The following is an 18,170-nucleotide window of genomic DNA, read 5'->3' as shown; positions in this document are numbered from 1 at the left end:
CTGTGGATCTTTTGGATCCACTCGCTTGGGCGCTTGGTTGAGCTTGGATCGGCTCAACCCCCTTGCCTAGGTTCGACCTAGACTACCTCGTGTGAACTCGGATTAGGACTCGACCATAGGTTAGACCATTCTAGTTGGGGAGAGTCCTAAAAACGGATCAAGGCCACCTTGAGGTTTAATCCTGTTTTGCTCGCGCTTGGCCATTGTTGCTCCGCCCACTGCAATAATTCCAAGCTGCGTATTATCCTCACTGGCTGGCCTAGCTGGCCTAGCTGCCTTGGTAAGCTTACGTGTTGCCCTTATGAGCCTTGTTGGACCCTCCTTGGTCCTCAGTTCAGCCCATACGAACCTAGTGGAATTTTGGCTCTTATCAGTTACGAAGTCAGACCCACGATAGACCGTTCGTAGACATCGGCACATCATCACAAACTTCTAAAACCCCGGGCCGTGTAGGGTTCTTGCGTCCGCAAGCCCCTGTCTCCTCTTCGTCCCGCCTGTTTTCTTCCAGTCCATGGCAGGAAAGACGGAAAACAGGTGAAGCTGCGTCAAGTTCCCTGAGAAACTAAGCACACGCCCCACCCTCCGGCTGAAGCACCCGCTTGGTAGTTTTCTGTGTTCTCTCTCATCAACAGCGTTTGTCTCGTCGCTGCAAAAGGTGCTCTTCGTAAGGCCGTTCAGTCTTTTGTGGGTGCTTATGATTCTTCAGTGGTGCCCTGTTCTTGTAAGCCTTTCTTGAAAAGGTGCAATTTTTTTTTTTTTTTTTATGGGGATGGTGCGTTTTTGCACGTCATTAATAGGTGACAGTTGATTTAGTTCTTGAGTTGAGAGCATCATACATGTCATGAATCCAAATATGGGAGCTTTCGCAGTGTTTGAAACTTTCAGCACAATCAGTTGCTTTTGATTCGACTGCGGGCCTTTTTTAGCGTCTGTTGGGTGTTTCGAATTGAACTTATTGAGCTTGTACGGGAACCGGTTGATGTTTGAGCGTTTGTGCTGTTTCGTTGTTGGCATCATGGCGTCATTGAGATGCTGAATGATGTCAAAAAGTTATGGTGTTCTGCGTGGAGAATGGCCAGTGTCTGTGGGTTATATTGATTGTTTGTAACAGGGCATCCTTCCACATGAGAAGCCTAGGTTGCTTGGTGATAGGTTCTAACCTATGAGAAGAGCAAAGATTGAGCATTTTTGCCAGTGCATTCGTAATTATCGGCAACATTCGGGCCTATCAACTGCGCTAGCTGTACAAGAGGAGTGTTCTCAAGTGGCTGTGAGCACCAATGTAATGATCTTTAATGGAGAGAATGAGGAAAAAAATTATGTTATTGATGGACAGAACAAAAGAAGATGTCATCTTCGTGGAAATAAAGGCCTTTTCCCTCTGGTCGTCAGGATTTTCCATTCTCTAGATTGGAATCTTGTGAAAGGTTTGAGTTTTGCGGATAATGTACACGATTTTGGTTTATATCACAGTCTAAATGCATGGGCGATCCTTGCCCATATATTCTCGCAGGCAGGTCAACATGGAAAGGTTGGAGAACTGCTTAGGTGTATGTTGTTATATAAGAGGCAGTACAGTTGTGCTGATTTTGATATTTTCACTTTTTTGGTTGATTTGTCTGGCTCCAGAAAACCATGTTCTCCTTTTCATTCATTGGTTCAGGTCCTGATCGAGTTCCAAATGCATAGGGCTGCACTTAATACCATCACCAGAATGAAGGAGATAGGTGTTGTCTATAAGACTAGGTTGTGTAACATGTTACTGCAAGGCCTGGTTAAGAGTAAGAAAGTAAAGATGGTGAAGAGATTGATAAGGAAGATGAAGAATTCTGGTCCCCACCCAAATGTTTACACTTACACTATGTTGCTAAAGTTTTATTGTGATGAAGGAGACATCGATCAAGCAAGTAACATTCTCCTAGAGATGGAGTTGAATGGGATTGTTCCAAATGCTGTTTCTTATTCTACCTATCTTCATGGCCTCTGTAAGGTTGCAGACCCTGAAATGGTGCTGAAGCTTTTTCACAAGATGAAGGAAAAACATTTGCCTTTGAATGACTATTCTTACAATGCAATTATTCATATGTTGTGCCGCAGAGAGGACATGAAAAAGGCACTGATAATTTTTGAAGAAATGAAGGCTTGTGGTATATTACCAACTGTTCATACATATAGTAGTCTGATTTATGGGTTTTGCAAACAATGTCATTTCTCAAAGGGCTTTGCTCTCTTAGAGGAAATGGCTTCTGTTGGAATAAAACCTAACATTATTTGTTACAGCATGTTCCTGAACGGGTTATGTAAGAACCAAGAAATTGAAATTGCTGTAAGATTTTTTCATAAATTGGCAGCTCTTGGCTTTGACCATGATGAAGTTACATATGGCATCATAATTGATGGGTTTTGTAGAAATGGTGAAATGGCTATTGCCCACAACTACCTGAATGCAATGGTTAAAAATAACCTTGTGCCAGATATTTTCTGCTACACCAGTTTAATTCATGGATATAGCAGATGTGGGTGCCTACAGGAAGCTCTTAACATCTTTATTGTCATGCAAGAAAACGGTATAGCCCCCAATGTTATCACCTGCACCATTCTTGTTGATGCGTTCTGCAGGGATGGTCTCATTCAAGAAGCATTTAAGTTTTTAGATGATATGCTGGAAAGGGGCATCATCCCTAATGTAATTACATACAACACAGTGATTGATGGACTTTGTAAGGAAAACAAGGCTTCTGAAGCATGGTCATTATTTCATGAGCTGGTAAAGAGGGGACTTGTTCCTGATAATGTTGTCTATGGCAGCATGGTTGATGGTCTAGTGAAGCAAAATGACTTTAAAAATGCATTTGAGTTGTATGCTAGAATGACAAAAGATGGAATTCAACTTAATGCGGTGACGTATACAATTTTTATTCATGGGCTTTGCAAGAACAACATGACACATGAAGCTATGAGTTTATTTAAGGAAATGATTAGCAAACAAGTGAATCCTGATACTATTGCTTACACATCATTAATTTCTGCATATTGCAGGAGCAGAAATATGAAGAAAGCTTGGGAACTATTTTCTACAATGTTGTACAGTGGATTATTACCTGATGTTGTCACATTTACATGTTTGGTGGATGGATACTGTAAGCTGCATCAGATGCATGATGCAGCTAAGCTGTTTGGTGAAATGGCAAGAATGGGAATATTGCCTAATGTTGCTACTTACACTGCTCTAATGATTGGTTATCGCAACTCCTGTGACTTGAACAAAATGCTTATGGTATATGGTAACATGCTCAGAAAGGGCATTTCACCTGATATGGTGACATATTCAGCATTAGGCTTCATTATGAGAAAGAAGGAATAACCATGTGAGACCTAACGATACAGTGGCTAGTGGACGGTCAATACCCATGGTCAGAGAAGCTACAGTGAACTATAGGTAAATCTCCTCATCGTTACACACTCACACACACACACAAGAATTCTCTAAATAGGCTGCTGCACCTGATCTGAGTGAGGACTGGTTACACTGAAATGGTTATTATACTTTATGCTTTAATTATAATGCATATTTGTTTTATATTTACACATTCACGGAAATGCTTGTTGGACCCACAGCTGGACTACCACGTGCTGCCCGTGCCCCCACATATAGATATTTTAATAACATAAGAAAAGGAACAGGAGCATTATAAAGCGAATTTTTATTATTTAGCCTTTTGTCTGTAACCGCTTGGACTTTTTTGCCTATTGTGGGAAATTTTGTTTTCAAGCTTTTTCTTTTTCAGTCTAAATTCTAGGAAAAGTTACCAAATATTGCCTAACTAATGGGCCAACAACAAAGAACTGCCTAACGTTTCAACTTCAGCAGATAGGTGCCGAACTTTTTAGTATAATTCTCAATGAACCACCTCATAATAAAAAATGTTAAAATAAATTAATTAAAGTACAAAATTGCCCCTTCTCTAGGAAATTATTTTTACAAAAATATAATAAAAGTTAAAACAACTTGCCTGCAAGGGTCAGCATAAAAAAAAAAAATTAAGAAGAAGCCTTGCCTCATCGATGGTGGTTGATGGTGACAGTGGAGGGTCTCCACCATTGCCATCAACCCTTGTTGATTGTTGGCAAACCTCGCTATCTAGTGAGGGGTGAGGATGACCGGTGAAGGTTTGGCCCTCATTGTTGGATAGTGATCATCAAACCATGCTCTCTAGCAGCATTGGGCATCATCGACCTTACTGTCAACAACCACCCTTGCCGGTTGCCATTGGCCCATCACCCCTTGCGGTTGCCAGCAAGTTTTTTTAATATTTTTAAATAAATTGAGAAATGGTGAGTTTTGTAGTACTTCAAGTGATTATTTTAAGATTTTTTATTAAGTGGTTTTTTGAGAATTATATTGGAACGTTGAGTGTCCAATAGTTTAAAAGTTAAGCAGTTTTTTGTTGTTGGCCTTTTAGTTATGTGGTATTTTATAGCTTTTTCTAAAGTTGATTTTGGGCTTGGATTTCCAGTTTTCTTGATGTTTTGTTTCATCTTTCAAGTTAAAGAAAGGTGTCTAGTAGTTAACTGGATTGGGAAGAATTATAAATTTTTGTTTGTTTCTAGGTTTAGGTGCTAAATTTGATTTATTTTCCCTGTCTCAATGAAATGTGCCATTTCTTTTATGTTTTTACAAATAGTTTTTTCCAATTGGTGAATGCTGTTTTTTGGATTGTGTATTTCCTGTGCAATTCTGTGAAACTGATGTTAATTATTATACTGGCTTCTTCAGGAAAACGCCTGCTTGGGGGGTAGGCCTCCTAACCTTTATTGTAAATACTAAGATATTTATAGGGAAGAAATATAATCCATCAGAGATGGATGTTTCATACAAAAGATGAATGGCCTCTTGATCCGACATTCCGTTTTCTACAGAAATTCTATTCCTATTGCCAGGAGCAATATAGAAATGGGAAGTGTTGGATCTCATAACTTTTAATTGCATATGGAGAGATCTTTCTCATGTGTGGTGATTGCTTTGAATGAGAATGTTACCAGTTGAAGATACTTCAGTTGCAATAGCCTCCATGCATGATCAAGATCCAGTTCTCATCCATGTCTGATCTGATAAAATCTCGCCTAGAGGAAGCATATAGGATGGAACCTTCTCTGGCTTTGATTATCCCCAATTTCACGATTCCTGTACCATGTGGTCAAGTGAATGTTCATTGAGTTCTCTCTATTCCATCCCCAATCTCCCCATGTAATACCTGTGCCTAAGCAAGCATTGATTGATTTTCGAGTCTTCCCATCTCACAGGATGTTAGCCATGGCTAACGAAACCGGTTACAAAAGCAATGACACCCAGGTAAAACCCTAATACTTACCCACGCAGACCCTAATCCCTAATTAGGTTCTCTCCTCCCAGTGGAAATGACCTTCACTTATCAGATGCCCTCCCTACTAAGACCTTCGACCTATTTATAGCCTTGTTTGGGTCCGCCCCAATGGGACCGATCCAAATCACATAACTGGTTGCTAACAATACTCCCCCTTTGAAAAACACCTTGTCCTCAAGGTGTGAGCATGAAAAATGAACGCCGACTTCGAAGGTTCCTTCCTTGCTTTCAGGTGGACTGCCAACTGTAAGAATTTGTCTCAACAACAGTCCGGATAGTGTAAGTACACACTTGCAAGCTGCTGCTCACTCTCAGAAGCCTCCTCACAATTAGCACAAGATAGCACCACAGGTAAATGCAAGCAAGCAGCTTGGTTAATGGAATTTTCATTCCATAGCTTCCTCATTTTGCCATATTTGAATAACTGCAAGGGAAGCCCCAGATTAATGCAGAACAGGAGTCTAGCTCTACAAGAAAATCTAGAAGATGCTTCAGACCTTTTAACAGGACCGATCTTGTCTCTGTCTCATCAACTTCATGATCCTCTCTAGCTGCTGTTTTACAAAAATAAGTACACTTGGCCATAGCTGAGTGTAGGATTGGATATATTAGTGATGTCTCCAACCCCCTGAATTTCCTGGAATGGATACCAAGAGAGTTTTCTATATACTTTGTCGTCATTCTCTTGGGAAGTAGAGGACAGGGAGGTGCTTTTAACAACAGCCAATTTTCCTTCAGCAATCCTAAAAGAAATCATTTTTCTACTGTATGAGATGTGTAAAAAAGAATATAGTTGTATGGTCGAAGCTGGTTGTGCATCAACACTGCCAAGTGGTACACTTCCTCACTCTTGGCCACCAACCCATTGCTTCTTAGCCTTAGATCTGGAGTCCATATCTCTATAGCTGAACGGAAATAGGGTGGCAATCCTTGTCCCTATGCCAAACACTAGGGGTCCTTTCGTGTCGTAATAATGGCTGTTGAAAATTATCACTCAAAAGTTTAGGCAGCTCATTGACAACATAAGCATACATTTGCCTGTTTTTCCGTTTCTCTTGTGTAGCATTCAGATAAAATCCAGCACCCACACCAAGGTCCCAGCTGTCTGCTTCTCCCTCCACATTCAGATCTCTTGGTGATGTATTTGGTGCCATTAATGCAACACCTTCGATAGAAGCTGCACGTTGAGCCCCAGACTTGATGGTAAAGTTCTCATCGGGGCATGTGAGTCCAAATAACCAGTAGAGCACGTGGAGCTTATGAGAGTTTGCAGAATGAGGTAAGTAGATATAGAAGGTCATAGAGCAGCCGAGGGTTGTCTTGGAATGGTGGTACCTCTTGTTGTAACCCCTAAAAAGATTGGAACTACCAATCTCCGTCAGTCCCCTCCATTTCCAACAGAAGGGATCTCGAGGATTTACATAACCCTAGACCTCCCTCTCTTCCTCTATCAAATTCCCTCAGAGCCCCACCTACTATTGGTTGTTCGCTACTTGTTGGTTTCCCACTATTGTGAGGAAGCATTGGGGGTTTTCCTAGTTTTATCCCTGGTCTTATGTTCGATCTTATTAGCAGGACTGCCGCCATAAGAGTTACGCAGTATTCCTCCATCAGGTTCTTACTTATTAGTTCAATATAGATATCTATGATGGTCCTCCAAATCCCTTGGTTTTTGCTGCCTGTTCGTCGCACTCATGTGCCATACTTGCCCAGGGGTTTCTCGACTCCCTTCCTTTCCCGAGAGAATTCTCGATCCATCAAGGTTACCTGCACACATCGACCTAGTGGCCTAACCCGCTATGGGGGTTTTCCTGGCTGCAATGCTCGCTCTCTGCCCCATTCTTTGGTCCCCTCTTCTCGACACCCTACTTTTGGAATGACATCACTCTTGGTTCCCCAACTGAACATATTTCTAAACACCCTGCAAAGCTGGATTTTTTTGTGGGGCGGAGCTGCGTGAGGATAGGCCCATATCTAGTCTGTTATTACCACACTTATCTTCTCATTGAAGTCTATCACCCTTCACAGCATCTCGCGCTAAAACATCTCTGCCGTTTGAATTGTCCCATGCTGCTGTATGATCAGACGTCGCCTCTTCTTCCTTGGCTGCAAGCGTGGACTCTAAAGTAGCCATCCTCGACGTGTCATCCGTTCTTAGTGCTTGTTTCTCCTTCCTCGGTTGTACATGCTCAGAGTTGTTGGAGACTTGGTAGAGAAACTGGTGCAACAGCTCCTTGATAACGAGTTGCCTCAACCTGATCGTTTGCAGTTTCAGATCGGTGTTCACCATCTCCTAGTCTACCCTCTCAAATGTCTCTTCTATACACACCTCGTTCAGCTCCGCATAGAAGACTCCGTTCGCGACGTACTTTCGTTTCTTGCTTATTTGAGAATTGAGACACCATCTTACAGCCACCAAGGAGCGGTATAGGGACCTCGTCTCCTAATGTGAAGTCATTATATAACCATTAACAAGTGAGAGCAAGGGGGTTTCTCCGGTTACCATACTGATCTTCCACTCTCCATTTTCATGTCGCCCTGTGGTAGGGTCAAAGAGATGATCTAACGCTCCCTCAGTTTTTTTTTCTTCTCGCTGCAACCCATCTTCCCCTGCCTTCCGGTAGTCATTCCACTCTCAACGCCTCCTTGGTTCGCCTTCTCTATTAGGGTTGGAGTTTGAGCGTCATCTTCATCAACTCCTTCATCACGCTTGCAATGATGTCGATCAGCAGTTTTGCAGCTTTCTCCCGTGGCCATTTCTGTTCGCATTTTTCTAAATGTTTTATGATTTGTTCAATCAACTGTTGTCTAGTCTCCACCTTAGGATTGTGCTGAGGCGTTATCCAACTAGGCCCTGGAAACTACAATAGATTCCCCTTACTTCTTGGTTTCACGCCTAACAACCAATGGCCATTAAGTTGTCCTCTCTATTGCTTCCTCCAACTCCATCATTGAGGGTTGCTCTTTGGGCTAGATTAGCCAGAAGGCGATTCCCTCTAGGATGCACGACTTCTGGTATTGCTCCTTGCCCAAGAAGAAGAACAGTTTCCATCGAAACCATAAACTGAATCTTGCAAGGTTACTAATGTACTCGTCATAGTCTTTGGGTGGTTTTGGGTTCTACGACGCAGGGTTGGGGACGCCATACACCTGCGATCCAAGCTGCAGAAGCATGTAGTCTTTTGGAATTTTGTCCGCTGGTTGAAGAGGCCCATAGGTGATCGTTCGCGGGTTCTGGCTCTGATACCATTTGTTAGCCACTGGCTAACAGAACTGGTTATAAAAGTAAAGATACCTAGGTGAAACCCCTAAAACCCTATGTCAAATGAGTGCGGGGTGCGGGTGCCAGTGCGATGGGTGCGACGGTGCGGCAAGGGTGTATATATATATATAAGTGTATGTATTTATAATATATATAATTTTAGCTTGTTTCTTAGCTTAATCTATCATTTCTTTTTACTTTTATTACTATACATAAAGAAAAAAAGAACAAGGAGAAGAAAAAAAAGAATGAAAAATATTTTGGACTTGCATAAGAAAGGATGTGGTTGGGGTGCGTGTCCAGCGTCGTGTCGACATGGGTGCGGCCCCTTTTTTGAGGAGTCTGTGTGACATAGCTAAAGCCCCACACAGACCATAATCCCTGATTAGATTCTCTCCTCCTAGAGGAAATGACCTTCATATATCAGATGTTCTCCCTACTATGACCTTCGACCTATTTATAGCCTCGTTTGGGTCTGCCTCAATGGGAACCGATCCAAATCACTTATGCATAACCTTGCTCTTGAACTTTGACTACATGTACCATTGAAGCTCGCATGCTACCCCCAACAGGGAGTCGTCAAACTCAAAATGCAAATAGGATAGTATTCTGTTACAGATGGCTCTAATGACAGGCATAAAAACATCAGATGGTTTTTATATCTCAACTGCAAGTCGCATCTGAGCACAAGTTGCATACATAAATAGCAAAGTGCTGGTCAGCAGCTAGCTTTACTTCACAAGCAATATAAAGAAGCCCAACACGGGTTGGGAAAACCTGTACTGACCATATAATTGCTCTCCAGTTTCCTATATTATCAGCCTCATTGTTTGCCAGCAGATGTGCTGAGAAAGAGGCTCCCCAAAGGTATCATCCATATTAGCTCATCCCTCTGAAGAGCATACACTGGGCACACAATGAAGAATAGCCAAAAATAAGCATAATAAAAAGGGGGGAGGGGGGGAGAGAGACACACACACAACTTACCGAACCTGAAGCCGCACTACATAAAGACTATTAATGAGGGGATTTAATGAGAAATTTCTATATCTTGGTTTCTAAATAGCGTCTAAATAAAATTTCTATCATAAAAACTAAATTTTTCATAAGTCATAAACAACTAAACAAGTAAAAATCAAGACACAGAAAGTTAATGACTGTATATATATATATATATATATATATATATATATATATACACACACACACACACGGCCGTACCACTGTACCCAAATTTTTTTGAACATGCTCCATACCTGTGCCAATACCCCGGCTGGTAGGATATAGCCAATCCTTTAGGGAAGTGCATGGCAGTCCACATGCCTTCCTGCCACTATACTTGACCACATGAGCCTATTTAAAGTCTTCCATAAGCCTTAGCTGGGATGAATGCTAAATAGTTTACCTTTGCAAGGTCAAAAATCCCAACACCACCCTCACCTTTAGGGTGGCACAGACATGCCCATCTGATCATCACTATGCTTGGCCATTTCAGAATCCCTGTAGGAAGTTGGTGGACATTCTTTCAATATAACGAACCATATTGGTGGGGATCTTTAAAAAAGGGCTCCAGTATAGAGAAATCCCTGAAATCTCGTGCTTAATGAGGCATAACCTTACTAGTGTACTGGTTTCTTGCTGTGCACTCTGTAGATGGAAATCATAAAAAGAGGTTTCATTGTGTTTGTAATTGCTGTTCTATTATGATCTTAATATGTATTTCTCATAACTTTGTTCCATTCCCTTGTTTTGCTCATCTCATCAGATTCCCTTTGTTTTCATACTTTGAACAGATGAGCCCTGTAGCTTTCTGCACTAACTTCTGTCTGGGGATCGTTTGATTTGCTTCAATTTTCACTAGTTTGCTTGAATATGGGACATGAATCTGTTTTCAGTAGCTTGGCTTTTATATGTCCTTTCTCACCTCACATGTTTGCTTAAGTTCTCTGGTCTGCCTTCAAACTGTTGTTTGCACATTTTTTATGCTGCATGGACTTCAATCTTTGATTGAAATTTCAGATTTTAATTGATGACACAGGAAGTGTTTCATTTGGGGAAGATGAGCTGAAATACTGAAGATGTTGGAAGTAGAGAAACCTCTTTCCTAGGTGAAGAACTCTTCTAGACACTTTTCAATTTAACTTGGAAAAATTTATTCTACAGTTGTCTTGAACATGCTTCACTTTTTTCATTGCAAAAGATCTGTAAATTGATATTGCTGTCCTTTTTATTTTATTTGAACAGACTCTGCAATAGACAAGGAAAGCACGCAAGTTGGTTGACTCGTTTTGCTATCGTTCAATCCTCGCTGTATGGCAGATCGATACATATTCAGGTCAAAGCTTCTATGTGCTGTGTGAAAGAGATGCTAGTCTCTTGGACGGATTGTAGTCATATTTAGGAAGGTAATCGTGGTGAAACATTTTCACTTTTTACCATTGTATCCCTCTAGAACTTCTAGCTTTAATCCTGCTTGCCATGGTTAAGTGGGTCCTTCAAAATGATAGTGACTAGGTAGTCTGCTAAAATTTCTTACGTATTTATGTATGACAAAATTTATGATATTGCACATTTTTCTTATCTATTTGTATTAACGTCTATGTAGCATTATAAACTAAAGCAAATTTGTAATGATATTTGAGCTGATAGCTTCAGTCCGATGACCTCTGACGTTTCATCTTTCCTTTTTATTTCATCTCAATTAAATGGCCTTAGTGTCCATTGAAGCATCAGATTTAGAGATTTTTCTGTTGTGTGGTGTGTTCTATTTGTGCAACCTTGGGCTCTGACCTCTCCCGCTTGATGCATTATCAGCATAGGTTATTCATTGAAAGGTCCTGATATCTCTCTGTGTGTGTATGTGTATATTGGTCTATAAATATGAAGTCTATGCTAATTGATTGTTAGTTATCTGATCAATTATGGTTTATAATATATTGTAAGGTTGCTTTCTTACAAAGTAAATGACAATTTGTATTTTAATTCTGAAAAAGGGATTTATACACATGATATTTTGTAAATCTAGACAACTCATATAGAATATACATGGTTCATAGAATAGCGAGACTGACTAAATATAAATGCTGATTGTTGACCAACATTGTTGGTGTACAAACTATAATATATATAATTATCTTTTAAGATTGAAGTACAAATTGTCAATTCACTCTTTTAGAAAGATAATTTTACGCATCACATCTTCTAAATAATTAATTAAATTGATTGACAGTTGTTGATTGGAGTGGTCGGAGATCGGCAGAGATGTTTCTAGAAAGCCCGAGAGGTTCGCTTGCTTGTAGGGGACTTAGTAACAAAAAGCATGGGGTTCTCTTTCGTGACAAACTGCCTGAGAGCTTTGTCGAGAGATATCAGAAACCCTATATTCTCTTTTTAGGAGAGGGGTTTTTCTTGTTTGGGTTGATAATGAGGTTGTGTTGTCGACTGTGTTAAAGAAAGGATGTGATGTACTGATCGCCAGCAAATGAAGGCCAGACAACTCGTTAAAATTGAAAAAGGATCTCAAGGTGCCGCTGTGAATCTGTCTACCTGGGCTTGCTCCTGTTCTGTGGAACCAGAAAGTTTCCTGAAGTCCATTGTCAGCATTGGGAGGGGATTCAGTTGGAGTTGATATCTACATGCAAACCCTGTTGTGGTTAGGGTTCATGCATGTCTGTGTTGATGTACCACTAAATTTCTTTCCTAAGCCAGTGGTGGAGATAGAAATGGATGGGCAAGTCCTGCTTCAGGAAGTGACACATGAGAGAAGGATTAAGTTCTGTTCACCCTGTAGAGAGAATACTCACCTCACTGAACATTGTCATTGAGGGAGAAATGAAGATGGTACACAGGTAGCTGGATCCTTGACGACTGAGGGTTGGTTTGAAGAAAAAATATCGAGACGATCAACGAGGAGTGCAGTGCAGGGGAGAGTTATTGCCCCGACAATGAGAAGTGGGTCGATATAGCTTTATATATAAGAACACTAATATTGATCTAGAAAACAAGGCATATTTATAACTGAAAAGGACAAATAAATCCAGGGAAAAGCAAGAAATTTTGATATTTGAAAATGGGGTTAAGCAGTTCGTGTTCAGCATGTAACTTCTGTTCTAATTCATCTTCTAGCGCCAGGATTCTTTCCCTCAGCCTTGTTGAGAGACTCTCTTCCTGTACCAGTTTTTGTTGCAATTCTTCAGCTTGTTTTTCCAGCGTAGATACTAAGTCCTTATCCATGCTTTTATTTGATTCCATTGATCTTAGTTTAGCATCAAACTGCAGTAACTGTTTTTGGTGCGAAGCTATCATCACTTCCTCAACATGCAATTTCTGGTTTAGTTCATCTTCAAGAAGCTGAACTGTTGCTTCAATTCAGATGACGAATTCCCTTCCAATTGCAACTTAACCAACAAATTGTCCATTTCTTCCATTTGTTTGGAAATTGTGCTACTATTCTCACTCATAGTAAATTCCATGGTCGAAAACCCAGAACATACATTTTCACCATATATATATATATATACACACAATTTTCACCAACTAAGTTCACGAATAAATGGAAAAAATTATTGCAGTAATTAAGCCTTACAGGAGAGCTTATCATGCCCTGCCCTGATATTTACTTTCCTTTGATGACATAATAATAAGTAGTCATGCCCTGCCCTGGTATTTACTTTCCTTTGATGACATAATCATAAGTAGCTCTCCCCCTGAAGAACAGAAAACTTAGTTAGTCCTCTAACCGTAAGTATAGAAGCACAAGAATATGCTTCTTGTGCAATCTTTATCCATCCTGCCACAATATTGTTGCGAGAGTATTTAGTATTCAGTAATAAAAAAAAACCAGTGTCGATCTGCTATAAGCAGATTCTGGTCTGTCCACTATAGAAGGAAAAATTCTGAGATGTTTATATTACTAAAATGTATCTCGACCTTGACCCTTATGCCAGGAAACAAGAAGCTGTGTCAGCCTAATCGAAAGGCTTGGATGAGGAATTCAAAATAGATGTTACCAATCTGTAATGCAACTGATGTTCAACTATGAACTAAGGAATAAATCTCTGTGGCTCATAGTTAATGAGTAAGTAGCATATTAGGCACCACAAGCCACTAGTAACCACTTTGCACAAGCCGTTCACTTTCATACCAAATATCAGCATCACTAAAAGGAAATTTGTAAAAGCCATCCCTTAAGAAATGGTCGGGCTCTGACTGTGACTCCTACCAGAGAACTTGATATGCAGGTACCACTAGAAGGAGAAAAACTGCTTATGATGTATACTCATTTTTTGCTGTTTTCCTTCCGTTTACATGTTCCTTTTTATATTTGTGCACTTGTTCTAACTGTGCATGCTGGTCAGAAATGACATGGGGCACAAACATGGTTTTTCTTCCTCTAGCTATGTGTGTTTATGTTCAACAATTTGGAGTGATTTACATTCTTGAGGCAATACGCTACGTAGAAGAAAAACATATATTCACCCTTAGTGTATATTAGGTTTACATTGAAAATTTTGTAGTTGCATTCTTACTGCCATATTAGTGACTCATGTACTCTTTCTTCATCATCTTCTATGATAAACAAATGTGATTATAGATAATATTAAAAGCTTCATTGATAAATTAATTTTTTCATTTTCTACTTCTATACAGTTTGATGAACTGTTGCTTTGGTTCTCAAAAAATCTAGACATCTGAAAAAATATTGGCTTATTATTTCATTTATGACATGCTAAGCTTGTGTGGTTATTATGCGTTCGATAATATGGACCTTCTTATATTCTGAAAGACTCACTGTTAATCAAGCGTTGTCTTCGGGGTTTTGTTGTTTTTCTAGTGCAGCCTAAAATAAAGTAATGCTAGCAAGTATGCTAGATGTTGGAATTGATTTATTAAGATTGCATATACTTTGTCATCGGTTCATCTTCTGTTGAGCACTTGAGCTACTAGAGTTGGTGTTTGCTTTTTGCATGGAAGCTTCTCCAATGAACTTTTCGGTTAACAAGGTTTTACACCTTAGGGAGGCAACTTGTTGGAATGCTATTCGAACTTGGAAGGTGCAAAGTTGTTTAGGAACTAGAAAATCCTCCTGGCAGTTGTCTACCTCTTTTGTCACCGAGGAAAGTTGTTTTCACTAAGGTGCTTGGCACCACAGCTGCACTCTGTGGAGCTTGTGACATTGGGAATACGAAAAATAGTTGTTTGAGAAGGGTGGATGTATGATGATAAAGCAGGAAAAAAGTTCATTTGCACAATGTAGCTTAGGAAACGAGCTGTTTTATTAATGAAAAGTTTGTTGCAATGGGGTCCCTAACCTTACTAGCTCTATGGAAATCAATAAATTATTCCTCTGATTTCCTGCATCTGGGATTGAAATGGTTAGAGACTTATAGTGATTTTTAAAGCAACTACTAGTGGATGTTACTTGTGTGGTCAAGAAAAAATGATCATCTTAAATATGGCCTTCTTAGTTTCTTTGCTAATTAACAGAAAGGTGTATCTTCAGCTTTCCAGAAGAGGATTGAGCAATTGTCTGCATGACTTAAGTTTCTTTCAGTTAGATGCTTGCCGCTTTTCTGTGAACTTAGTTCTGATTACCACATATTCATGAAATCTCCTGATTGTTCCTGTTCCCTTATAGGCGACTGACCATATTAAAGCAGCTGCAAAGTATACGAAAATCCAGGTGGTTAGTATTGTATTACTGTTGGTGGGGTGTCTTCACAGAAGCAAGAGCGACTATTGAAAAGAAGGGCACAAATTATGTTGGAACTATGTTGGAACGCGTGGAAGGCTATGGGAACTTATCTCTGGAGGAGACATACATTTGATTGAGGTACTTTATGACGAGGCTTGCTGTCCTCAAGTGCCCATTCATTTGTTCCTTTTTTTGCAGTTTTTTATTGCCACCGGTGAGAGTGGTCATGCCTGTGGTTGCCATTCCGTTCTATTTCCTCTTCTTGAAAGAAGATTTCCTATGGTGACAAATGAGAAGTGCATCATATTTACTTGAATCACTCAATTATCTTCTTGAAAATATGGTTCAAGTACAATGATTTACCATACTAATGTGGTTCGGGTGAGTCACTGATTTGGTGAATCACAGGAATGCACCCATTCATGTGGCTGAAGGCCTCATACTCTAGATGCTGGCTCCGAGAAGTGACTGACCATGGCCCTATTGTTGAATGACAGAAACGTATGACTAAGTTGATGCCTTCTCCTGTAAGCTTTGCACACAAGGGTTACAGCGCCAAAAGCATATGCTAGAAAAATTCTATTACCTAATTTCTTTTTCTGCGGTTCCCATGTTGCCGCTTGCCACTCTTGAGGGGCATGGAGATGTAAAATCGTATCAAATTGTACAAAAATATGGAGTGAAATTAAACTTAAACTAAATTATTTATCATAATTAAAACATTACTTTTATCTCTTTATCTAGTTTTTTTTGTCTCCTTATAAGTTTGTCATTGATGTTATTTTTACCTAATTTTTAAAATTTTTAGAAAATTTCTGAGATTTTCCCAAGAAAGCCAACTTTACCAAAAAATATCCTAAAAAAAAAAACTCACCGTAAAAAATCTGAGAACAATATTTGTTATTAACTATGATACACACACATACCCACTAATTATCAAAATTGGAGGTTGGATACAGGTTGTTCAAGATCCTGAAAGTATTAATAAGGACCATAGCTTGATGTCGTCGAGGTCGATTGACTATAAATGACGTGGAAATAAACCCAGAAACGTATATATCTACGCAGAGAATGTTCATATATATTTATAGGTCATGAATTAGTTGGCCAACTTAGGTTGGCTAATTGAATAGTCTGACTAACTATTTGCTGGTTTGGAACATAGATTGGTGGGTAACCGATTCAATTAAGTAGTTGGTCCGCAGATCGGGATTTTGACAATGGAGTATATCAGGTGTCTCATATACAGACACTTTTATGACTTCAATGATCTTCCTTTGAAATCCAGTATGCTAAAATTTTCTTACACATCCCTTTTCAGATATTTTCTGTAATTACCATATGCAGGTGTTTTTTAATTGTAGGGGTGACATGGCTGCTTGGTTACATGGTTGATTTCTGGAGGATGTATCCATCTATTCTACTTCCTGAATGGTGGCAATGTTTATATCCACTTTCATCTGCTTAAAGTGCCAAAAGAAGTTCCTTTGTTGTTCAGGAAAGAAGTCATGCTGAACTATTTGTGAGGCAGACTACTTATGTTAGAACTTTGAAGTCCTTCTGGTCTTTGGAGATTTGTTTCTTTGAACAAAGCCATGGAGTACCAATCAATTAATGTTGGCCTCTTGCAGTGATACTTGTGTCTGTTGCAATTTAGCAGACCATAATTTAATATGCATGTTGCAAAGCCTAATTCCATCTGGATATCTGTGTGCTGTTACTTATAATTTTGGTTGTCAATTACAGCGCCCATAGTGAGAACTAAGCTTGACTTGGTTGCACATGGCACACTACTATGTCACCAAGGTGCGGGGTGCGACACATCTCAAAAAATTTAGGTGTGATGGTGCGGTGAGAGTATTTATTATTATTATTAATTTATAATAATAATAATAATAATATATAATATATATAATAAAAAATTATCTATAAACCATACAATTATTAAATAAATCAAATTACAATTTGCTAATCATGATATCATTATTAATAATCAATTCAACATTCAATAAGAAATACATCTTAGTTTTGAGTTCACAGAATCAAAGTTCATACAATCATACTTCAGACATCAATACATATTACATCATCAATCACATCAATACATATTACATCATCAATCAAACTTGCGTTACAGTTTCACTTCCACCAATATCTTGATTTTCTTCAATGCTTTCAGCGGTATCATCATCATCAAACTCTTTGGAAGGAATAGCAGAATTAGATAAATCCATGTTAGCAGTATATAAATTGCATTTTCCATCGAAATCAAATTTGTCTGAACTTACATCCCAATATTGAGATTATCTATATAAATTGCATTCTCCATCGAAATCAAATTTATCTGAACTTACGTCCCAATATTGAGATTATCTACAATTGCATTTTATTAAAGGTGAAAGTTAAATAATAAAAAATATTAACCACAAAAAATATAAAAAAACTAATACAACATAAGAAATTGAGCAAAGCAAAACAACATAATAAACAAATACCTGTAATCGTTTCTTAATAAATGTTTTTTTTATCGTAAAATCATTCTACATAATATCATTGTTGCATGTAATTTTTCTAAGTGTTTATTGAGCCCTTGTAAACAAGATGTCATTTGAGTGTATCATGAAACAAATCTTGTAGTAGCATTATCGCATGACGTGGGTACCAATGAGTGCCTAATCGCATGTTTTGTGTTCATTGTTATGTGATTTATCGTACATACATGATATTAGTAGTACATATCATATATGTACAATATATACTTTTATTATATGTGTATTGCGTATTATATGGATCTTGAATTTAGATCTAAAATTCAGATTTGGATATGAAC

General features: G+C 39.0%; 1 protein-coding gene across 6 annotated transcripts; it reads left to right on the top strand.

Annotated features, from left to right (window-relative positions):
• Window positions 1-418: 418 nt before the first annotated feature.
• LOC116265877 (pentatricopeptide repeat-containing protein At1g62720-like) lies at window positions 419-17,012 on the top strand. 6 transcript variants are annotated; one of them, XM_031646846.2, is made up of 5 exons: window positions 419-3,439; window positions 10,685-10,754; window positions 10,891-11,051; window positions 15,284-15,478; window positions 16,705-17,012. In XM_031646846.2, exon 1 carries the CDS (start codon window positions 1,163-1,165, stop codon window positions 3,362-3,364), a length of 2,202 nt encoding a protein of 733 aa, XP_031502706.1. In that variant the 5' UTR covers window positions 419-1,162; the 3' UTR covers window positions 3,365-3,439; window positions 10,685-10,754; window positions 10,891-11,051; window positions 15,284-15,478; window positions 16,705-17,012. The 6 variants fall into 6 exon arrangements, with proteins under 6 accessions (XP_031502706.1, XP_031502707.1, XP_049936898.1 ...); XM_031646847.2 differs by having other exon boundaries at window positions 16,688-17,012; XM_050080941.1 differs by lacking the exon at window positions 16,705-17,012 and adding an exon at window positions 15,749-16,681.
• The last annotated feature ends 1,158 nt before the right edge of the window (window positions 17,013-18,170 follow it).

The sequence above is a fragment of the Nymphaea colorata genome, chromosome 12 (genome assembly GCF_008831285.2).
Source record: "Nymphaea colorata isolate Beijing-Zhang1983 chromosome 12, ASM883128v2, whole genome shotgun sequence".
NCBI classification, from domain to species: Eukaryota; Viridiplantae; Streptophyta; class Magnoliopsida; order Nymphaeales; family Nymphaeaceae; genus Nymphaea; species Nymphaea colorata.
The sequence above is the reverse complement of the archived record's forward strand: the minus strand, read 5'-3'. Positions and strand labels throughout refer to the sequence as shown.

What these genes read in the sequence shown, in the direction of transcription:
- LOC116265877 (XM_031646846.2), top strand. Translation starts at nt 1,163, where the DNA reads ATGAGAAGAGCAAAGATTGAGCATTTTTGCCAGTGCATTCGTAATTAT.